This window comes from Mirounga leonina, unplaced genomic scaffold, assembly GCF_011800145.1.
Source record: "Mirounga leonina isolate KUSES-001 unplaced genomic scaffold, KU_Mleo_1.0 Mir_201, whole genome shotgun sequence".
Taxonomy (NCBI): Eukaryota; Metazoa; Chordata; class Mammalia; order Carnivora; family Phocidae; genus Mirounga; species Mirounga leonina.
In genome coordinates this window covers 19,481,247-19,498,941 of record NW_023270504.1, presented here as the reverse complement: position 1 = coordinate 19,498,941, position 17,695 = coordinate 19,481,247, and the positions used below count along the sequence as shown (strand labels likewise).

General features: G+C 41.4%; 1 protein-coding gene across 2 annotated transcripts in view; it reads right to left on the bottom strand.

Moving 5' to 3' along the window:
* The window catches only part of GRIN2B (glutamate ionotropic receptor NMDA type subunit 2B), a 405,281-nt gene that overhangs the window by 90,063 nt on the left and 297,523 nt on the right, over positions 1 to 17,695 (bottom strand). For both annotated transcript variants that reach the window (XM_035028180.1, XM_035028181.1), the window contains one exon: positions 13,517 to 13,631. In XM_035028180.1, coding sequence (XP_034884071.1) covers positions 13,517 to 13,631 — 115 coding nt within the window. The remainder of the gene's footprint in view (positions 1 to 13,516; positions 13,632 to 17,695) is intronic.

The window sequence follows — 17,695 nt, the reverse complement described above, 5'->3', positions numbered from 1 at the left end:
TGATAAACTATCCCTGCATTTTATAGGTCAAAATCCAGATTGTTGGGGCTCACTTTTGGAGCTTCTGGGGTAGGAACTGAGAATATGCATTTCAGATAACGTACTAGGCATGCTGATGTTATTGGTCCAGACACCACACTGAGGACCAGTGTGGTGCAAACTGTGAAACACTATTCAGGTGTCAATTGTTAACTATCATCCCCTTTATACTCGACCCTGACTAGGGCTGTCTTTTGACATAAACCACTCTCCTTTATGGAAGGAATTCCTTTAATGGTTGTGGGCCAATCTACTCACCACACAATAGGGAGGCGAGGAAGGGGAGATGGGCGGTTCTTTATTATCAACCACAAAGTACAGGTTTATTACAATGAAACAAAACCCAAGGAGATCAAATAGCACAAGGACACACTACAAGGTTTCAGGAACTGTCATTATTGTTTAATGTGTTTTGGTTGTTATTCAATGGTTACCGACAACCCACAAATATGATAAATCAAAGCGAAGGAGGATTTTCATTCCCTGATGTCTGGGTGACGGGCCCATCATGGACTGCCATGCTAAGCCATGCACTTTGCCACTATTTTAAGTTTCAATTTCTGAAAAAATCCTTGTGCAAAAAGTTTAACAACAAAGGAGGAACGCTTGCTCATTACGAATTTATCCCTGAGCATGTCAAGAATTCTGTTATTTCCTGGTGCCTTCCTTTCAGTGACTAAGCCCAAAACCCAAATTCGTTCTCTGTGTACACATTGTCGTTTCTCTTCATGTTCTTGTTTTCTAGAACCCAATTTCAATTGTGTTATCATTGGTTTACAATACGTTCAGCAAAGCAACTGAACATTTGCAAAGCACCTGTTACACACCAGATATTGCACTAAGAATCTGACATGAATTAAAACTTATTTGATCCTCACGGCTAGTCTTCCCATTTTATAGATGAAATTGAGGAAAAGAAAGGTGGAACAACATTTATTTATGCTTCTGTAAATAAACCACTGTGCTGTGCAGAGGTAAGATATCATGCCTCTTGGCTTTTAAACTATGGCTGAAAGGACACGTTTAATGATCCAAGGTTAAGGGGACAACATAAGCAAAGGCACGTAGGCATAAAAGTGCAGGGGGTGTTGAAGAAGGGTTAGTGGCAATTGTGTTGGCGTGGAGACTAAATGCAGGGAGGTAAAGGGCGAAGAAGATGGAAAGGTGGGTCAGGCTTGAGATGTGACTTGGGGGCTGGGATAGGGAGCACATCTTGCCCTGTGGAACGATTTCCCGAAATTTCACTCATTCAAGCACCACTGTAGCAATTTTGTCCACATCTGTGTATCACCTAGGCTATTTTTAATTTAATATATGCAATAGCCTTCCTTTTAAAAATGTATTTAAAAATTTCATATTACTGTAAATGTGAGACAAGTGCCACTTGCCAAAGATAACTACATGATTATTTAAATAAAAAAAATACTCATCCCTCTTAAATTAACTCATGTACCACAGTGAGACCCACAATCACATTTGGGGAACTATTTAAGCGGCAGTGATGAATCACAGAAGATCGGTGTTCTTATTCGTTGAATTTGGCTCTTTGTCCTTCATCTATATATATGAAAAATATATATATTTAATATAAGATATATGTAATCTTAATGAACATTCATCTCCTTTTACATGAGATTCCCCAAGCTCCTCTCTCTTAGCGAGTTGAGTTCATAAAATATTTGGTTGATTGTGTTTTATGGAAAGCTAAGTTAAAATTTCATTTCACTCTCCTAAGATTTAAGGGCTGTTTTGTAGGTCAGCTATTTTAGATTCCCCTTGGTGTTTCGACATTCCTCTACACCTCCAGCAGCTGTCTGATCAAGGGGGCTGCATGGCCTCAGCAACACCGCAATGGGGGCCGAGTTTCAGAAGAGCTTGACATGCAGAAGATAATGGTTTCTTAGAAAATCCCCTCAACGCGATCAGGACCCGGACAGTTGTGTCTGTAGGTGGCCATACCTTTATTAGTGAAAGATACATGTTCATCCTCACCGTTTTGAGGAGATAGGTTCTTGCTCTCGACTGAGAAGAGGATATAAGCACGTGTGTATGTGTGTGTGTGTGTGTAATAACAGGGAGGAGGTATAGGGATAGAGAAATGCAGAAAAGCTTTTTTGTTGTTGTTATTGTTCTTTTCTTTCTTGCCTCTGTCCTTCCCTCCTTCTCTTCCTTCTTCATTTTTGTTGATCTCAGGAAAATGTCACTCTGAAATAGCCAGTCACAGTCTGGGCTAACGACTAACTACTCCCCACCCCCTCCAGCATTTCCGTGGTGTGATTTGTCCTCTGGTCTACACAGCTGTTCCTACTGACGCTGATACACTTCGGTCCCATCAGTCTAGTTGTAGTCTTCTAGTCTTCTGCGTGTTAAGGCACAACATATACGGGATGTTAAGTGGAGCTGGATATAAGTGTCTACACCCAGCTCTGCCACTCATCTGTGTGCCTTTGGGCAAATCATGTGACCTCTCTGAGTCTCAGTTTACTTATCTGTACAAGTATTTGTCAAAGGTTTAGTAGGAATCAAAATGAGATCATATATGCTAAAGTTCTTGATAAACCACGTTGTTAATAAAGTGCTGTATCAATGTCAGATGTGTCAATGGCCAAACCTTAATTCTAGGCTAGACTGTTCTAGAACTGCACATCTTTCCCTTCTCCTAGAGGGAAAATAAAGGTCTTGTTTGTTTTACTACTCTATAAAGAGAATGCTGAGGTGGCTGAACTACCCACCAGAAATTCTACTTGCGAGGTACTATTCTGTTCCTTTGCCAGCAAGTTCCTTTCCCTAGGGGATGAATGAAGAAAAATGGTACATATTACAGGAATAGCCAAAGACAATGATTTTAGAAGATATCTTACACCAAACCCTTGAAATAGAAAAATGTGAAAGGATATCTAGAGGAGTTTGGTGTAAACACAGAATGTTGTGTCCCCTGGAATATATAGCAAAGGAGAATGGTTTTCTTCCTCTAGATGCCCATCAGTCTCCCATGACTCATCTACATGTGTTCTTCTCTTTATCTGCCTCTCCAAGCTCACACTTTTCCTCTCACCTATGTCCTAGCGCAGATTTGCTTTAAGTTTAAACCTTTAGAACACTTAACTGACAGAGCTAAGTCCTAGAATACCTGTCGAACCAGCAGTTGGGTAGCCTTTATGACAGCAGAGAACACCTGGATTACACCAGGTGAGAGCTTCCAAGCCATCTTAAATCCTCCCTCTCTCCTCCCACTTCTCTGTCTCTGTATAGATATAGAATAGATAGATGTATACATACAGATAGATAGATATGCATACATGTACATATAACCAAATGTTCCACACACAATGAACTAAAATGTTCACTGAATTATGAACAGAGATAATTCTAATAGAGAAAATATTAAAATCATTCCAAATAATTGCAGTTCTACAGCTATTGTGGGAGATTCGTATCCAGGTTTTTTGTTAATAGCTTTCTTTCTTAAAGACCATTTATTTTCTTCATTGGCCTATACTTCCTTTCAAAGCTTTGTATTGCAGGCTGGTTAGCAGAGTTAACGTGCCAAGGTCAGAGCTCTTCTCCCTGTGTACGTGGATTCTGTTTACTCTGTTCCAGGCCAGCTCTCATAAATAAGTATTACAGAGAGAGGGGTTGCATATGGACTAGTACAAATCCATCATCACTGCAGGAAAGACTCAAAGCAGATGATCTTGTCATGCTAGGTCAATAGAGCTTGTTTGTATATGAAGGACATCCAGATATTATAGTTTTAATGTCAAACTTCAGATCTCAGCTAAAGTCGACATGCCATGAATGTACGCACAAAATATCTTCTTTGGTGGAAAATCCATAAAAGTATAAAAAGAATAGCACCCTGTTATAGAGGCTTGGTCCAGTCTGAAGGCTCATCAGCCTGTAGATTACATGCGTTAGCCAAGTGCTGCCCCCACTGGTGCAAGAAGGGGACTGCTCTCCCTTCCTCCTTGACTCTTATGCCACGGAGAACAAAAATAGCACGAGAAAGGTTGACACGCCAAGCATGAGGCCTATGAGTTCCTTGGGAAATGGGTCTGAATTTTACAAGCTTCCACCTCTCAAGAAAATGATCCCAATGACGAAAACTGCAGACAGACAGACAAACCACATGGCCAACCCCATTCTCTGTATGTTCCACCTATCAAAGATAAGAAATATTCTTATCAGCAAAGTTAGAGGGTAACACACTCACCAGAAGATCAAAAGAAAAAGAAAAAAAAAATCCTCCAGGAGACCTGGAAGACCAGGAATCACAAAAGAGAGCCTTCCATTCCAACTGTATATATATGTCCATTTGCTGTTAGTGAATTAATATAACCCAAGCAATTCTCAGTTTAAGGGCTCTCATTTTAGGGACATTAGATAACAGGAAAAGTGGTCAAACTTGTTACTTTGAAAAGCAGTCTTATGGCTTCAGAGTTGGACCATCAAAAACTCTGCAATTACTTTCATGAGTATCAGTCTTTTTTTAATACACAAATGTCTAGTCACGAGGGACCAGTTTAAAGAAGTATGATACATCCTCACGATGGGATATTAGACGGTCATTAAGTTTCATGCTTTGGATAATATCAACAAAACAGAAAAACATCCACAATATCATATTAAGAGAGGAAAGTAGATTATAAACTGTTCATAAGTTGTAGTCTCAATTCTACTGTATTTCCCTGGGTTATATATAACATACACACAACATGCACAGAAAAAAAGCATCAGTAAGAAATAGAAGAAATGTAAATACTAAGTCTTTGTGTGTATATAGGGAAATTTTATCTCATCTCCCTAAATGTCTTTAATAAGCATCAATGACCTTTACAATAAGAAAATCATAAATGTTTTTAACCTGCATATAAACACAAGAGTCTTCTAACCTGTACACCACTATTTCTTCTTCAATACCACTACTGGAAGAAGTATTATAACCTGGAAATTAGAAACATAGTTCAGAGGACTCAGGAGCCAACCACTGATAGCTGTCATGAAATAAAAATCTCAGTAAAACAAACAAGATGGATGACAGCTTTCTTTTAGTTTGGGGGACGCTTTCCTCTTTACCGTGTTTTGTTAAGCTTCAGTCTCCAAGTTCAACTCTGCTTTTCCTCCCCCATCAGCATGTACAGGTTTCAAAAGTAAAGTCAACCAAGGTTATCTTGTTCTTTTATCCCTTTCGTTCGTTCAGTGGCTGACGACCAACACGAAGACAACTAGCCTTTCTGAAATGACATTTCTGAAGTCTCTTCTCCCAATACATCCTGCTCTTCTCTTCAAATTATTTTAGAAACATAAATTAGGTTGCAATCTGACATTATGGACTGAGTTTAATAACAGCAGTGTTGAGACACTGGGGGTTAAGAGTATACTCTCTCTTCCCAGGGCCCCCAGGGGAATCTTTCTGGAACCCCAAGAAAGGGGTTAATGAACAGGGTGCATCATGGCTCTGAGAGCTCAGGGAATAAGAAGGGAACACTTGGATGTGAGAGTCTGTGATAACCACAACTCAGAAAGGCAGCCAAAACCATGCCACTCTGTTTGTAAGCCACGGTCATAAATAAGTATCAGCAGAGTCTTTACTAACCAAGCAACATGAAACATCCACCCAACTATTAGACCATATCAAATAGTAAGATTGAAACACCATCTTAAGTTACAGAAATTTCAAGTGTCACAATAAGAACCTTTCCCCTTGCAAGACTTTTTTAAAAAGATTTTATTTATTTGAGAGAGAGACAGAGAGAGCATGAGGAAGGGGAGGGGGAGAGGGAGAAGCAGGCTCCCCACTGAGCAGGGAGCCCAATGCGGGGCTCGATCCCAGGACCCTGAGATCATGACCTGAGCCGAAGGCAGACGCTTAACTGACTAAGCCACCCAGGCGCTCCTCTCTTTACAATACCTTTGTAGGAATGTATACTGGTAAATTTTACCTTATCCCCCCCAAATGCCTTTAGTAAGCAAAATGTCTTTAATGAGTCTTTTAATAAATTATCTTTATAAGAAAATCATAAGTGTTGTTTCTCCTTTTTCCCCTGCCACCAGGAAAGCTACAATACTAATTTCGTGGGGGCAATGCTTGGTTCATGGCCGGTGCTCAAGAACTCTGTGTGGAAGGCAAGGGCAGGAAAGGACAGGGAAGAGGGGGGAAGGGAGGGAGGGAGGGAAGGAGAACGGAAGGAAAACTTAAAGCCATGTGTTTCGTGCATTGTTGTTTGGGCTGGGCTGTACATTGTAGAGAAAGGAGGACATATCCAATTTTTAGGACTTCCAAAGTCATCCCCTGGTGTTGTTAACAGTTCCACTACTCAAAACTTCTCTCTATTAAGAAGTCCTCCCTATAGCTAATATAAATCCTCTCTGCTTGATCTTAAGCCCACTTACTCTGCTTCTGTCTCAGAGGAGAAAGGGAACAGCTGATCTCCACACTTGGCACAGTAAGTCTTCATACATTTAAAGGGAGTAAGTCATCACTTCATTGCCTTTTCTTCTTCCCCCTAACAAACCCAATTCCCACAGCCTTCCTCTATGGATCCTGTTTTCTAATCCCTTAATCCAATGATGCACATTAGTACTCAGTTCAAAGTCGGTAAAAATAGCATGTTGTCAAATGGCAGTATCATCAGGGAGATCCAGAGCAAACACCCCCAACACGAGAAGCTTCTGTTTTACCTCCTCAGACAACCTCTGTGGAGTCTGAGGAGAGCACGGATTCCTTCCCGGCCTCTCCTCCAAGGATGGGAGGTGGAGCACAGCTTGTACAGGTGTGTTCGGGCTGTCACAGCATATCTACTGGCCTACTCAGCAATGTCTCACACTGGGCTGGGCACAGACATACTGCGGATAACCAAACAGATGCGCTTCCTGTGTCGGGAGCAGTCTGTCAGTGTGGATGGCAGTGACTGAGTGAGTGTGTGTGTGTGTGTGTGTGCGTGTGCGAGCGAGCGCGCATGCATGCCAGGGAGGAGATGGAGTGGCTGGTTTATTTTGTCAGTCAACAGCTTTCAAGTGGCATCTGCCACAGCAGCAATCAACCTCTGTTGTATCATCACCAAATTGATCATTCTGGAATATGATCACCGTCGCCCTCAGGTGCTCATATCACACAGCACCCGCCGCCTCCTGGCTACGAGGCTGTCGGAGGCATATAGCATCTCGTAACCTGTCTCATTCATCCCCGGCTCCAGATGCTGGTAGAGCATTTGGTCTTATTATGTTGTTGCTGTTGTCACTCTTGGGGATCTTCCTTCTACCAGTTTAGTGCCCTTCCTCTCTCCCCCTGATCTATCCATTAATTCATAAATACTATTATGGGCCCAGCAGTGTGTGCTAAGTACTTTTATTTCTAGCCCTTCTTTCAGGACGGGATGTGGCTGTACTATCTCAGCATTGCAAGCCTAAGGTGGTAACTGGGATTTGGGGAGCGAAAACAATGACCCCGACAAACTGAGAATGTTTTAATCTGCATAAAGAAGGGCATTTTCCGATAGGTGGAGGCAGAGAAGAGGGAGTGGGCTTATAAGGTACCCTTCTTATCTTGAGGAAAAGGCAAGCAGAGATGCCACCCATACATACCCTCCTGCGATTCGGACGCAGACAGTCCCTCTAAAGCGTGTTTACATCTTACAGCCTGAAAATGCACCATCATCATTTCTTGAAGTCATTACTCAGAACACACCCCCACTGCATTTCATTTTTATTATCCCCATTTTAGGAACGATTAAATGGAAGCAGAGAGCAGCAGCAATGAAGCAAATCATGAGAGGCTCTGATAAAGACCGAAGCCTGAATGCTCGTTGGAACGGCTTCTCTGTGCCAGCCTATTTTTAATGCAAGTTTATGCAGCTGTCCCCCACTTAGAGAGAAGACTTACAAATCAACCCACTCTGCACACATTTTTCCACCATCCCCTGCCCTTTCCAACTTACCATGCTATCCCCGCACACATGTATGTGTGCATTCCCTGTGAAACATTCTTGTCCGCGTTCCTATATACCAAAGAGATTACTCGGCTTTCTGTGAATGTAATTCTGATCCAAAGATCTCTGCTATTCTAGCCCCCACCCCATGCCTCTTTAGTAGCTACTTACATAGGATCCCATTAAAAGTTCACAAGAGCAGATGCTGTTTATTTTTTTAAAAAAGGAGGTTGAAGTTAGAATGGCAAAAATGGACACGGAAAGAAACAACAAATGTTGGAGAGGTTGTGGAGAAAGGGGAACCCTCTTACACTGTTGGTGGGAATGCAAGTTGGTACAGCCACTTTGGAAAACAGTGTGGAGGTTCCTCAAAAATTTAAACATAGAGCTACCCTATGTCCCAGCAATTGCACTACTAGGTGTTTACCCCAAAGACACAGACGTAGTGAAAAGAAGGGCCATATGCACCCCAATGTTCATAGCAGCAATGTCCGCAATAGCCAAAGTGTAGAAAGAGCCGAGATGCCCTTCAGCAGATGAATGGATAAAGAAGATGTGGTCCATATATACAATGGAATATTACTCAGCCATCAGAAAGGATGAATCCCCAACTTTTACATCAACATGGATGGGACTGGAGATTATGCTAAGTGAAATAAGTGAAGCAGAGAAAGTCAATTATCATATAGTTTCACTTATTTGTGGAATATAAGGAATAGCATGGAGGACATTAGGAGAAGGAAGGGAAAAATAGGGGGGTGGAACTGGAGGGAGAGATGAACCATGAGAGACTATGGACTCTGAGGAACAAACAGGGTTTTAGAGGGGAGGGGGAAGGGGGGGATTGGTTAGCCCGGTGATGGGTATTAAGAAGGGCACGTACTGCATGGAGCACTGGGTGTTATATGAAAACAATGGATCGTGGATCACCACATCAAAAACCAATAATGTATTGTATGGTGACTAACATAACATAATAAAATTAAAAAAAAAAAAGGAGGTAGAGCAAATATATAAAATTTTTATATGCTTGAAGTGTTTTCAGAGAAAATACATTAGACCTTGGAAACAATGATTTCTCAGGGGACGGGCCTGGGGGAACCGAGGATCACAGATAAGAGGATGTTCTTTTCACTGGATACCCTCTTGTACCATTTGACTTAGTACCGTGTGCAAATGTTACCTAAGAAAAGGAGGAGGGCACCAACTGACATTTGTTGAATACTGGCTATGTTTCAGTCACTATTAACTGGTGTTTTACTATAAAATCTCCTTTAATCTTTATTAACAGCCTTATGTAAAACCCTATTTTTACAAAAGGGAAATAGAGTCGGGTAGTATCATCGCCTGGTTTACGCAGCTGATAAATGGCACTTGGGGCATTCATCTCAGCTCTTTTATCTTCTTATTATTATTTAAATTCAATTAGCCAACATGTAGTACATCATTAGCTTCATTTCAGCTCTTTCTGATTTCCAAAACCATGCTCAGTCCCAGATTATGCTGCCTGGACTTCAAGTCGTTCAAAAGAAACCAGATTTATAAGACGATGGCTGTGAGACTACTTTTTAATACCTGAAAGGATATAGCGAAGGCCCCTCACAATGGTTTACACCAGCATCTGAGTGAGTCTTCCTCAACCTGAGGCTCCTTGTTGGAAACTGTTGAGGCTCGCCACCACTGGGAAGTTGGGCCTCACTGAAGATGGCCTCCGCCCCGCCCCGCAAGCATCGCTGCTTGTGGCCTGCTCACACCCACGGTGGAGTATGCCCCTGCTCTCCTGCACTCTTCAGTAAACCAGTCTGTCTACCTGGGAGAGTTTCGGGCAGAAGTGAACTAACACTCCTAAGCATATGGACTCATTCATTTAACGGTTATCTTTTGAGTGGTCATTCTGAGCCAGGCACTCTCCTTAAGCGTTAGGATTACAGAGGTGAACAAGGTCCTTGCTCCCAGGAAGAATCTGTCCTGGTGTGAGGAGACAGGCAGTAAACAATCAGGCAAATAGGCAAAACATCAGGTAGAAAATACACTGAAGAAAATTAAAATCAGCTCTTCTGATAGAGTGGCTGGGTGAGTACTTTAGCTTGAGTCCCCAAGGAAGGCCTTCTGAGGAGATGATATTTATCTAAATGACAAGAATGACAAATATTCGCTGGGAGCTACTGTCCTTAGAAACAAACTCAGGTTCCTTTTGTATGCCTCAGCTCGCACCCCAAATCCATTCCAAGCCCTGACTTATTTACAACGTGAAATTTGCGATTCCAGAAGCTAGAGCCAGAAAGGACCCTAGATGTCTTCTTAATCTCATGCCAGTATTTTAGACACGAGAAGAGAAAGTTCCAAGGAAATGAAAACAGCAGGTCACGTAGTTAGTTAGGGGCATGACCAGAAGCTGTGGGTCCTGTCTTTTAGCCCTCATTTCCCCCACAAATCCAGATTCCTTCCCCATTTATCTTCCCAGTATCCATCTCCTCACTGTAGACTCTTTGCCCTGGTGCCTACATCTATGGAGTCCACAGACACTAAATCTTCCCTGGACTACATGGAACCTTCTAGAGTGGTATTAGAAATCCTGAGAACACAGAGGGTCCTGGGGGCCAGGGTAACGGGGAAAAAAAGTGTATAACTTCCCACGGTACAACTTCAGCACATCCCAGACATGCTCTAGGTCTGTGCCCAGTTCCTGCCACCCCTCTCTGCCCATAAGTGAGCCCTAACAAGGGGTTCCACATTGGGGAACCTCCTGGCTCTGTGAACTCAATGAACAGTAAAGACCCCTCTCTTCAGCAATGTTCCCTGATTTAATCAAGTCAGTATGAAAATGTTCTATTCTATGAGCCCACCACCTCCCAAAAGGCCTTATAAAAAGATAAACCACAGAATTTCTTTAAATAACAAGCTCCCCTAGTACATTTAAAGTATGATCTATGAAAACTCAATCTACATAAAGATTTTATCTCCCCTCTGCCCCCAAAAAGAGGTATTTCATCAAGGGCAATAGCACAAACTTGGGATTCTTAATGATAGATTTTAGACTCTTGTATTATGTAATGGTTCTCATTCATTTGACACATACTTATTGAACCGCTCTATGCAATACACTCATCTAGGTTGCTGGGAGGACACAGTGATATAAAGACACAGTGTCTGCCGTCTGGAAGCACACATACACACAACTCTAACACCGACAGATGTGGTAGTGCTACAACAGAGGTAGGAACAAAAGCTGCAGGGGACAAGGGAATGTGAGAGGTTATATCTCGGTCAAAGATGAGAGAAGAAGACAATAACATTTTAACTGGGTTTCAAACGATGGTTATGATTTATGTAATTGGACGACCCACTCCAGAAAAAGGAAATGTCATGACATGCTGTACAGGAAGCAAGGTGTACCAAGACAGCCCAGTGTAGCTTGATGACGAGACAGGAAACAGCAAGGCCGAGAAGACAGGTCTTGAAAGGTAGACCAGAGCCCTGAATGCAAAAATAAAGTCTGGACCCGATGCATAAACTACAGAAACTCTGAGCAAGTTTTGGGCTGAGAAAGAACGTAATCAGAGTTGTGCCTTTCAATGAGTTGAAACTCATTCTAGCAGCCATGTCCAGGACTGATCTGAATGGATAAAGGTAAGCATCAAGGACACGGAGGCCCATTTTAAAAATTATCACATGGTTCCTGGATCATATAAGGAGGAATAAATTCAAGGGCTACCATAAAGGTAGAATTGTTAAGAAGGGAAGGGAACCATATCCCAGGGAGGGTGTCTAGTTTTGGAAAGTGGAGGCTGGTCACAGGCCTCAGATTCCAGCCTAGAGAAATCAGCATGAGTGACAGTAAGTGGTGTCTCTTTAAGGACAGGTGTGAGATGCCCCATACTTGAGGCAGTAATCCTGAGTCTACCGCATAAAAGCTATCCCAGCTGGACATCTCTGATCCACATATGAAGGCTCAGTTATTAATAACTCCTCTTCTGGAGATACAGAGAAGTGCCCGTTTTACATGCGGTCCCAGAACACTTCTTAAATTATTATGTCTCTATAGCAGCAGTGAAAAGCACCCTGATTGGGGTGAAGAGCAGGAGCCCAGGGAAAAAGCACTTCTGAACAAATGATAACTCAGTAGAAGGAGGACAACTTTAATCAAGAACATAAGGAATAATCTCAGTCTTATAGCTGTGCCCTGATATAAGAAACTACAGGACAGATTGAGGTCTTTCAATTTTAAGAATAAGGCCCCGGATTTCCACTACGTGAGCCACACATGCTGTTTCACGGGTGAGCATTCACATAACTACCTGTCCAGGGCTCTCTGACGAGATGGTGAATTTCAAGAAATTCATCTCTGATCTCTTTTCCTGGCTATTCTTTCTAGAAATATATAGTTTGGTTTCCATACCAGTCAGATCCATGCTGACATCCTGATGTTTGTTCTCAGCCAACTGACCCGCAGAGTCTATAGAAATTGCCTTAAATCAGTGTTTCCCAGCATGTTTTACAGAATATGAATTTCATGAACAAAGGGATCTCACAGTAAAATAAATTTGGGATATACCAGATTAAGTAAAATTAAGGATGGCTCTTTGCTAGAGACAGGACTCCTCTTCTAATGTTAATATGTTCTGGGAACCTCCCAGAATGAGAAAGGGGAGGTAACATCTCCCAACCTTATTTATCCACAGAACCATTTCTCAACAAAGCACCTCAAGGAACAAATGACCTGAAGGACATACAGGAGAAACACCAGTGCTGACATTACTCTCGGGAACATCCGTATTTAAGTAGGAATCAGGGATAACAATAAAAGCAAATACCTATTAAGGGCTTACTATATGCCAGGCACATTTCTAAGTCTTTTATGTATATTAATATATTTAATCCTCATAACAACCCTGTTACCTTGGTACTATTATTTTTAATCCCATTTTATAGATGAGGAAACTTGAGGCACAGAGTAGTTAAGAGATTTGTTCAAGCTCTGACATAGACAAGTTTGTCAGTAGAGGAGCTAGGAATTGAACCTAGGTAGTCTGGCACCCACAGAAATTAATTTCTGATTGATAGAGTTTCAGACACTGGGATCAGCTGGCAGGGGGTGAGATCCTGAGAGGAGCCTCGCATGGCAAGCCTCTAATCACAGTAAATTCAAACCTGTGTGTTTGTAAATCAGGTTTCATCGACTTCCCCAGTATACTGTGTAGGATACAACTTCTGAATTGTACCACTAATTTGATTTCTTCCTGAAATTATGTTATATTATACATGTGTACTCTCTTCCATTAAGACAAAGTCATGATTCAGACAGCACCATAATCAATAAAAATGGTAATGCATTAAGAAACTAATCTCTTGATTAACCAAAGGAGCAAGAAAATGAAGATGCAAGTTTGAGGAATGACTTCTTCTATGTTCTTCAAAGTACTGCACTCTTACTTCCCAGCGCAGAGACCAAAACCAAGGTTTGGTTTGGTTTTCCTTGAACGTGTTGCAAAATTTTATATCCCTACCCCATCTACTTAGCTCAAGAATTGCCAAAAGATATGTCCTACCCTCTCCCACTTCCTCTCCTTGTTCAGAAGGATTATCACCAGTTTCGGGTGCATCTGGTAGCCATCTTCACTGAAGGACAGATTTCTTCCCTCAAAAGTGACATTGATCAGATACCTGTAAAGATAAAATAAAAGAAAGGTTAAAAGTATGAAGAAGGTATGCCAACAACAAGATAGTTGGGAAGACAGAGAGAAAGGTGAATGGAGACAGACACATAGATAGATATATAAATACCACCGTGAAACCTGGTATCCCTCCAGCTCCCATTTGGTTATGCATTGAGTTGTCCAAGTTTTCACATAATAGGAATAATATGAAAAGATAAAAAGAAACCTACTTCATTAGGTTTGTAAGGCTTAAATGAGATAACTTACCATGAGGCCTGGTACACAGTAAACCTTCCTTAAGCGTTAACAATTATTATTCACAAAAGGATGTCCATTAAAGGGTGAAGGTTGTAGAAGAAAAGAAAGTGGGAGTGTTATGGTAAGAAAGGTGGCATACTGAGCATAGGGTCTCTCTGCCTCCCAGAGATAGGTACATACTTTTGAACTCTTGCTAAGATCTGGCCCAGCCCATACTTCTAAGAGTTGTGAGATGAGTCAGGGATCTGGTTCCACAAGATGCATCTGGAAACCAGGGCTATTGCAGTGTGTATAATGAACAGAAAATACCAGGGGGTTGTGGGGAAGGAGGGAGAGGTATTTCAGAAAGTATTCCAGGCACAGGCACATAGATCAGCAGAAACTCTGGAAGTAACTAGAGTCAGACCAATGAAATTGGCTTCCTCCTCGACACCTGCACCTCCAGCTGACCCTGTTCCCCTGTTGGTTGCTCTGATCTGATGAAGAGTTCCCTCACCGGGAATTCCCACTGGCATGCTCATTACAATCACATTAGTGCAACTGTGGAGATGGTAATTAATGTCCCTTTACCATAATGGCCCGAGGAGTCAATAATGATGAGCTCAGTGTTCACAAGACATGCTACTCTAGAGCCTTGGGCCTGACGCTGCTGTGAGACATGTCTCTGCTGAGAAGCAAAAGATGTATTTTGTAATTGCCACAAGGTTTCCAAGGGGCTTCGAATTTGTGACCGACAACAGTTTCCCAACACATTGAAGGGAAGAAGAACGCATTAGGAGACAGCTTAAAGTTTCCTCTTGTAAGTCTTCTCATTCAACAAAACTGTGAGACTCTTCATTCTTCCAGGTAACCTTAGGTTAAGCAACAAGGTTGCTAAGATGCATATCCTTCAGGCAATTATAAAGATGACTAGAGATCATGAACCAAACCTTCATGGAACACTTCCTACTTCTAGAGCTGCTTGGGCTTTTTCAGCCTGTCATTCTCTGGTCTTATGGTCTTCACAAATGCAATCAAGAACACTGAAGACCTCAAAAGAAGAGAGATTCTTAGACTCTCAGAACTGAAAGAGACCTTCATGATCAACTAGTCCACCACTTCTTACAGTCTATGCTTTCCCTCTACAACATAAGATGGGCTCTCTCAGCTCTTAGTATCATGGCACCCTCCACCCTCAAGGTAGTCATCTCACTGTTGGGCAGAGGTTTTGGTTTTGTTTTTACTTAAAGTTGAAATCTGCTCCCCTGACACCCCTAGATCCTGGTTTCCTCCTTAGATATTATACAGTTTTAGTCTAATCCTTCTTCCACATGAAAGCTCTTCAAGTATTCAAAGACATTTATCACGGCTACCTTATAAATTTTAATCTTTGAAGAAAACTTAAGCTCATTTAGTTCTAGAATTTTAACTTGATAGGTGAAGGAAACCAAAGCACGGAGAAGTCAAATTATTTGCCCAATGTTCCACAGCTAATTGGGAGCAGAGTTAACAGGTTAAGCCACACTCCCAGTCCCATGATCTCTTCACCCTCCCATCCTGTCATATGCCACATCAGGTTTAACATCTCCAGTTCCTTTACGTAGTTCTCACATGCCATGACTTCAAGTCCCCTCCTCTTATCCCCTGGCTGCTATTTCTGGACACCTCCAACTGGTAAATGTGTAGCACTCCTAGTTCAACTCGACGCTCCACATAGCATCCTCCCCATTCCTTGCACTGCCCCTCATCTTTCAGCTCTATGCTGCTTGCTCAAGCCCATCACCAGTTAGAAAATAATATTCAGATCTCCCATAGTTCACAGTTTCAACACTCCAGCCAAAGCCGTATATAATTCGTTCCAAGGAACAGAATCACAAAGCCACAAAACAAAAATATTTTAAACTAACAAACCAGAATGTAAGCACCCAATGTAATTAACTTGGAAAGTATGTTCTTACTACAATAATATTGCATTGCTTAGAATAATTTCTGGAACTCTTCAGAGAAGGTTAATGAGACATGCAAACAAATTTTAGTTTTCTCTCTTTTTTTGGAAGAAAGGAGGGAGGAGAAAGGAAGGAAGGGGAAGGGAGGAAGGGAAAGAGAGAGAAATAAGTCACCTGGCTTAAGTACCCTCCTTTTACCGGATATGGTTCAGAATAATTCTAACTTCATCTAAATTAAGATATGTTTTTTTTTAAGTGTCCATTTCAGAAGGCAATTATAAGAGAAGTTCCAAAAATAATTTAAGTAATAAGCATCATGAATGGCTTCTCAAGATGACTTCTTTGAAGGAGAATTGACTCAGGCGTACAAGTTTTAAAATTCAAACTTCCAGAACATAAACCACACTCATGGGTAAGGTAGTTGCTCTATAGTTACATTTTTCTAGTTACTCCACATCTTTCTGATTTTTCTTTTAAACTCTTTCTGGGATGTTCTCTCTCTTCCAGCTCTACAGGATCATTTTATTCTACCTAGGCACTTCTCCCACATTTTACACTTACCAAAAATATTGATAAATTTTATGACAATATACAAAATATTCTTTCCCAAAGTATCCTATAATCACTCATATCCTTCAGCAGCATATAGATTAATCATTCACATTGTGTTTTTCTGAGTAATTCCCTCTGATGAGCCAACATTTAGCTATCAGTGAGGAGCGTGCAAATATACACCTGGCCTGAACAATGATGCCCTTTGAATAGCAGAACAAAGCAATCCACTCACTAGTAACAAAAAAGTGAAAAAATAATTGGGACTGTGGTCACTTCTAGGCATGGGACTTTGGCTCCTGAACCTCAGTTTTTCCTCTTTAAAATGGAAACACCACTCTACCTCCAGCTTATCAGGTAAGCCTGCTGTGCTGATCAAATGAAATAATGGGTAGGATGACTATAGAAAATAGGAGGCAAATATAAGGTTATTCAGAAAAAGAATATATTAGCAGGATTTGAATATCTAAAGGCAAGAAACTTGCCTCATTTTGGATCTCACCGAGTGAAGTATGATAACTACATTTTAACGAGACCCAATTATCAATGGAATACATTGGAGGAATGGAGATTGCATTCCTCATAGGAAGGATAAACTAGGTCAAATGGTCATATTAGTCCATTTAACTTTCCATAATGCCTGAAAATATCCAACAACCTCTGGATCTGGCTGCATTTTGCCAATTTTGAACATTAATTAAAACCTCAAAGCTTCCATGTGTAAATCCTTGGTAAAGGATTAAACTATAATTAAAAGATGCCACAGCTATTCTGTTTTTCTCTAAACATGCCATCCTTAAGTATACAGTCAGAAAGCCTAGCTCAAGTGGCAGCCAAATTCAGAAGACTCAAGTCTCCTGGAAGCCCCAGCAAGGCTTGGTATATAAATATATATATTGCTTGATTTGTCTCTAGGATGTAGATGGACCCATAAGAAACCTTACTGTGTCTCATCAAGTTCTAGTATTACACAGAATCTCAAATTGTTAGAACCAGAAGAACATTTAGAAGCTATCCATTGAGAACTCTCATTTCAGAAAAGGGAAAACAGGCTCCAAGATGCTACCCTCTTTTCCAAGTTGACCTCCCTATTCAAGACTGCAGTTCAAGTCTTCTGGTTTTCAGTTCAGTGTTCTTTTCATTTATCACCAAGTGAAGTGAAAGCAGTTTTACAAGTCCCAGATGTGCATTTTAGCACATTCTCATGTCACATGTCATGCCCTGGACTATGCAGATCCTTAATACAGACTGCATAAAATAAAATGCATCTCATTTCCTGCTTGACTCCTCGTTGAGAAAGAGCCTCGGAACCCCAAGGGGCTCAGAGCCAATACAT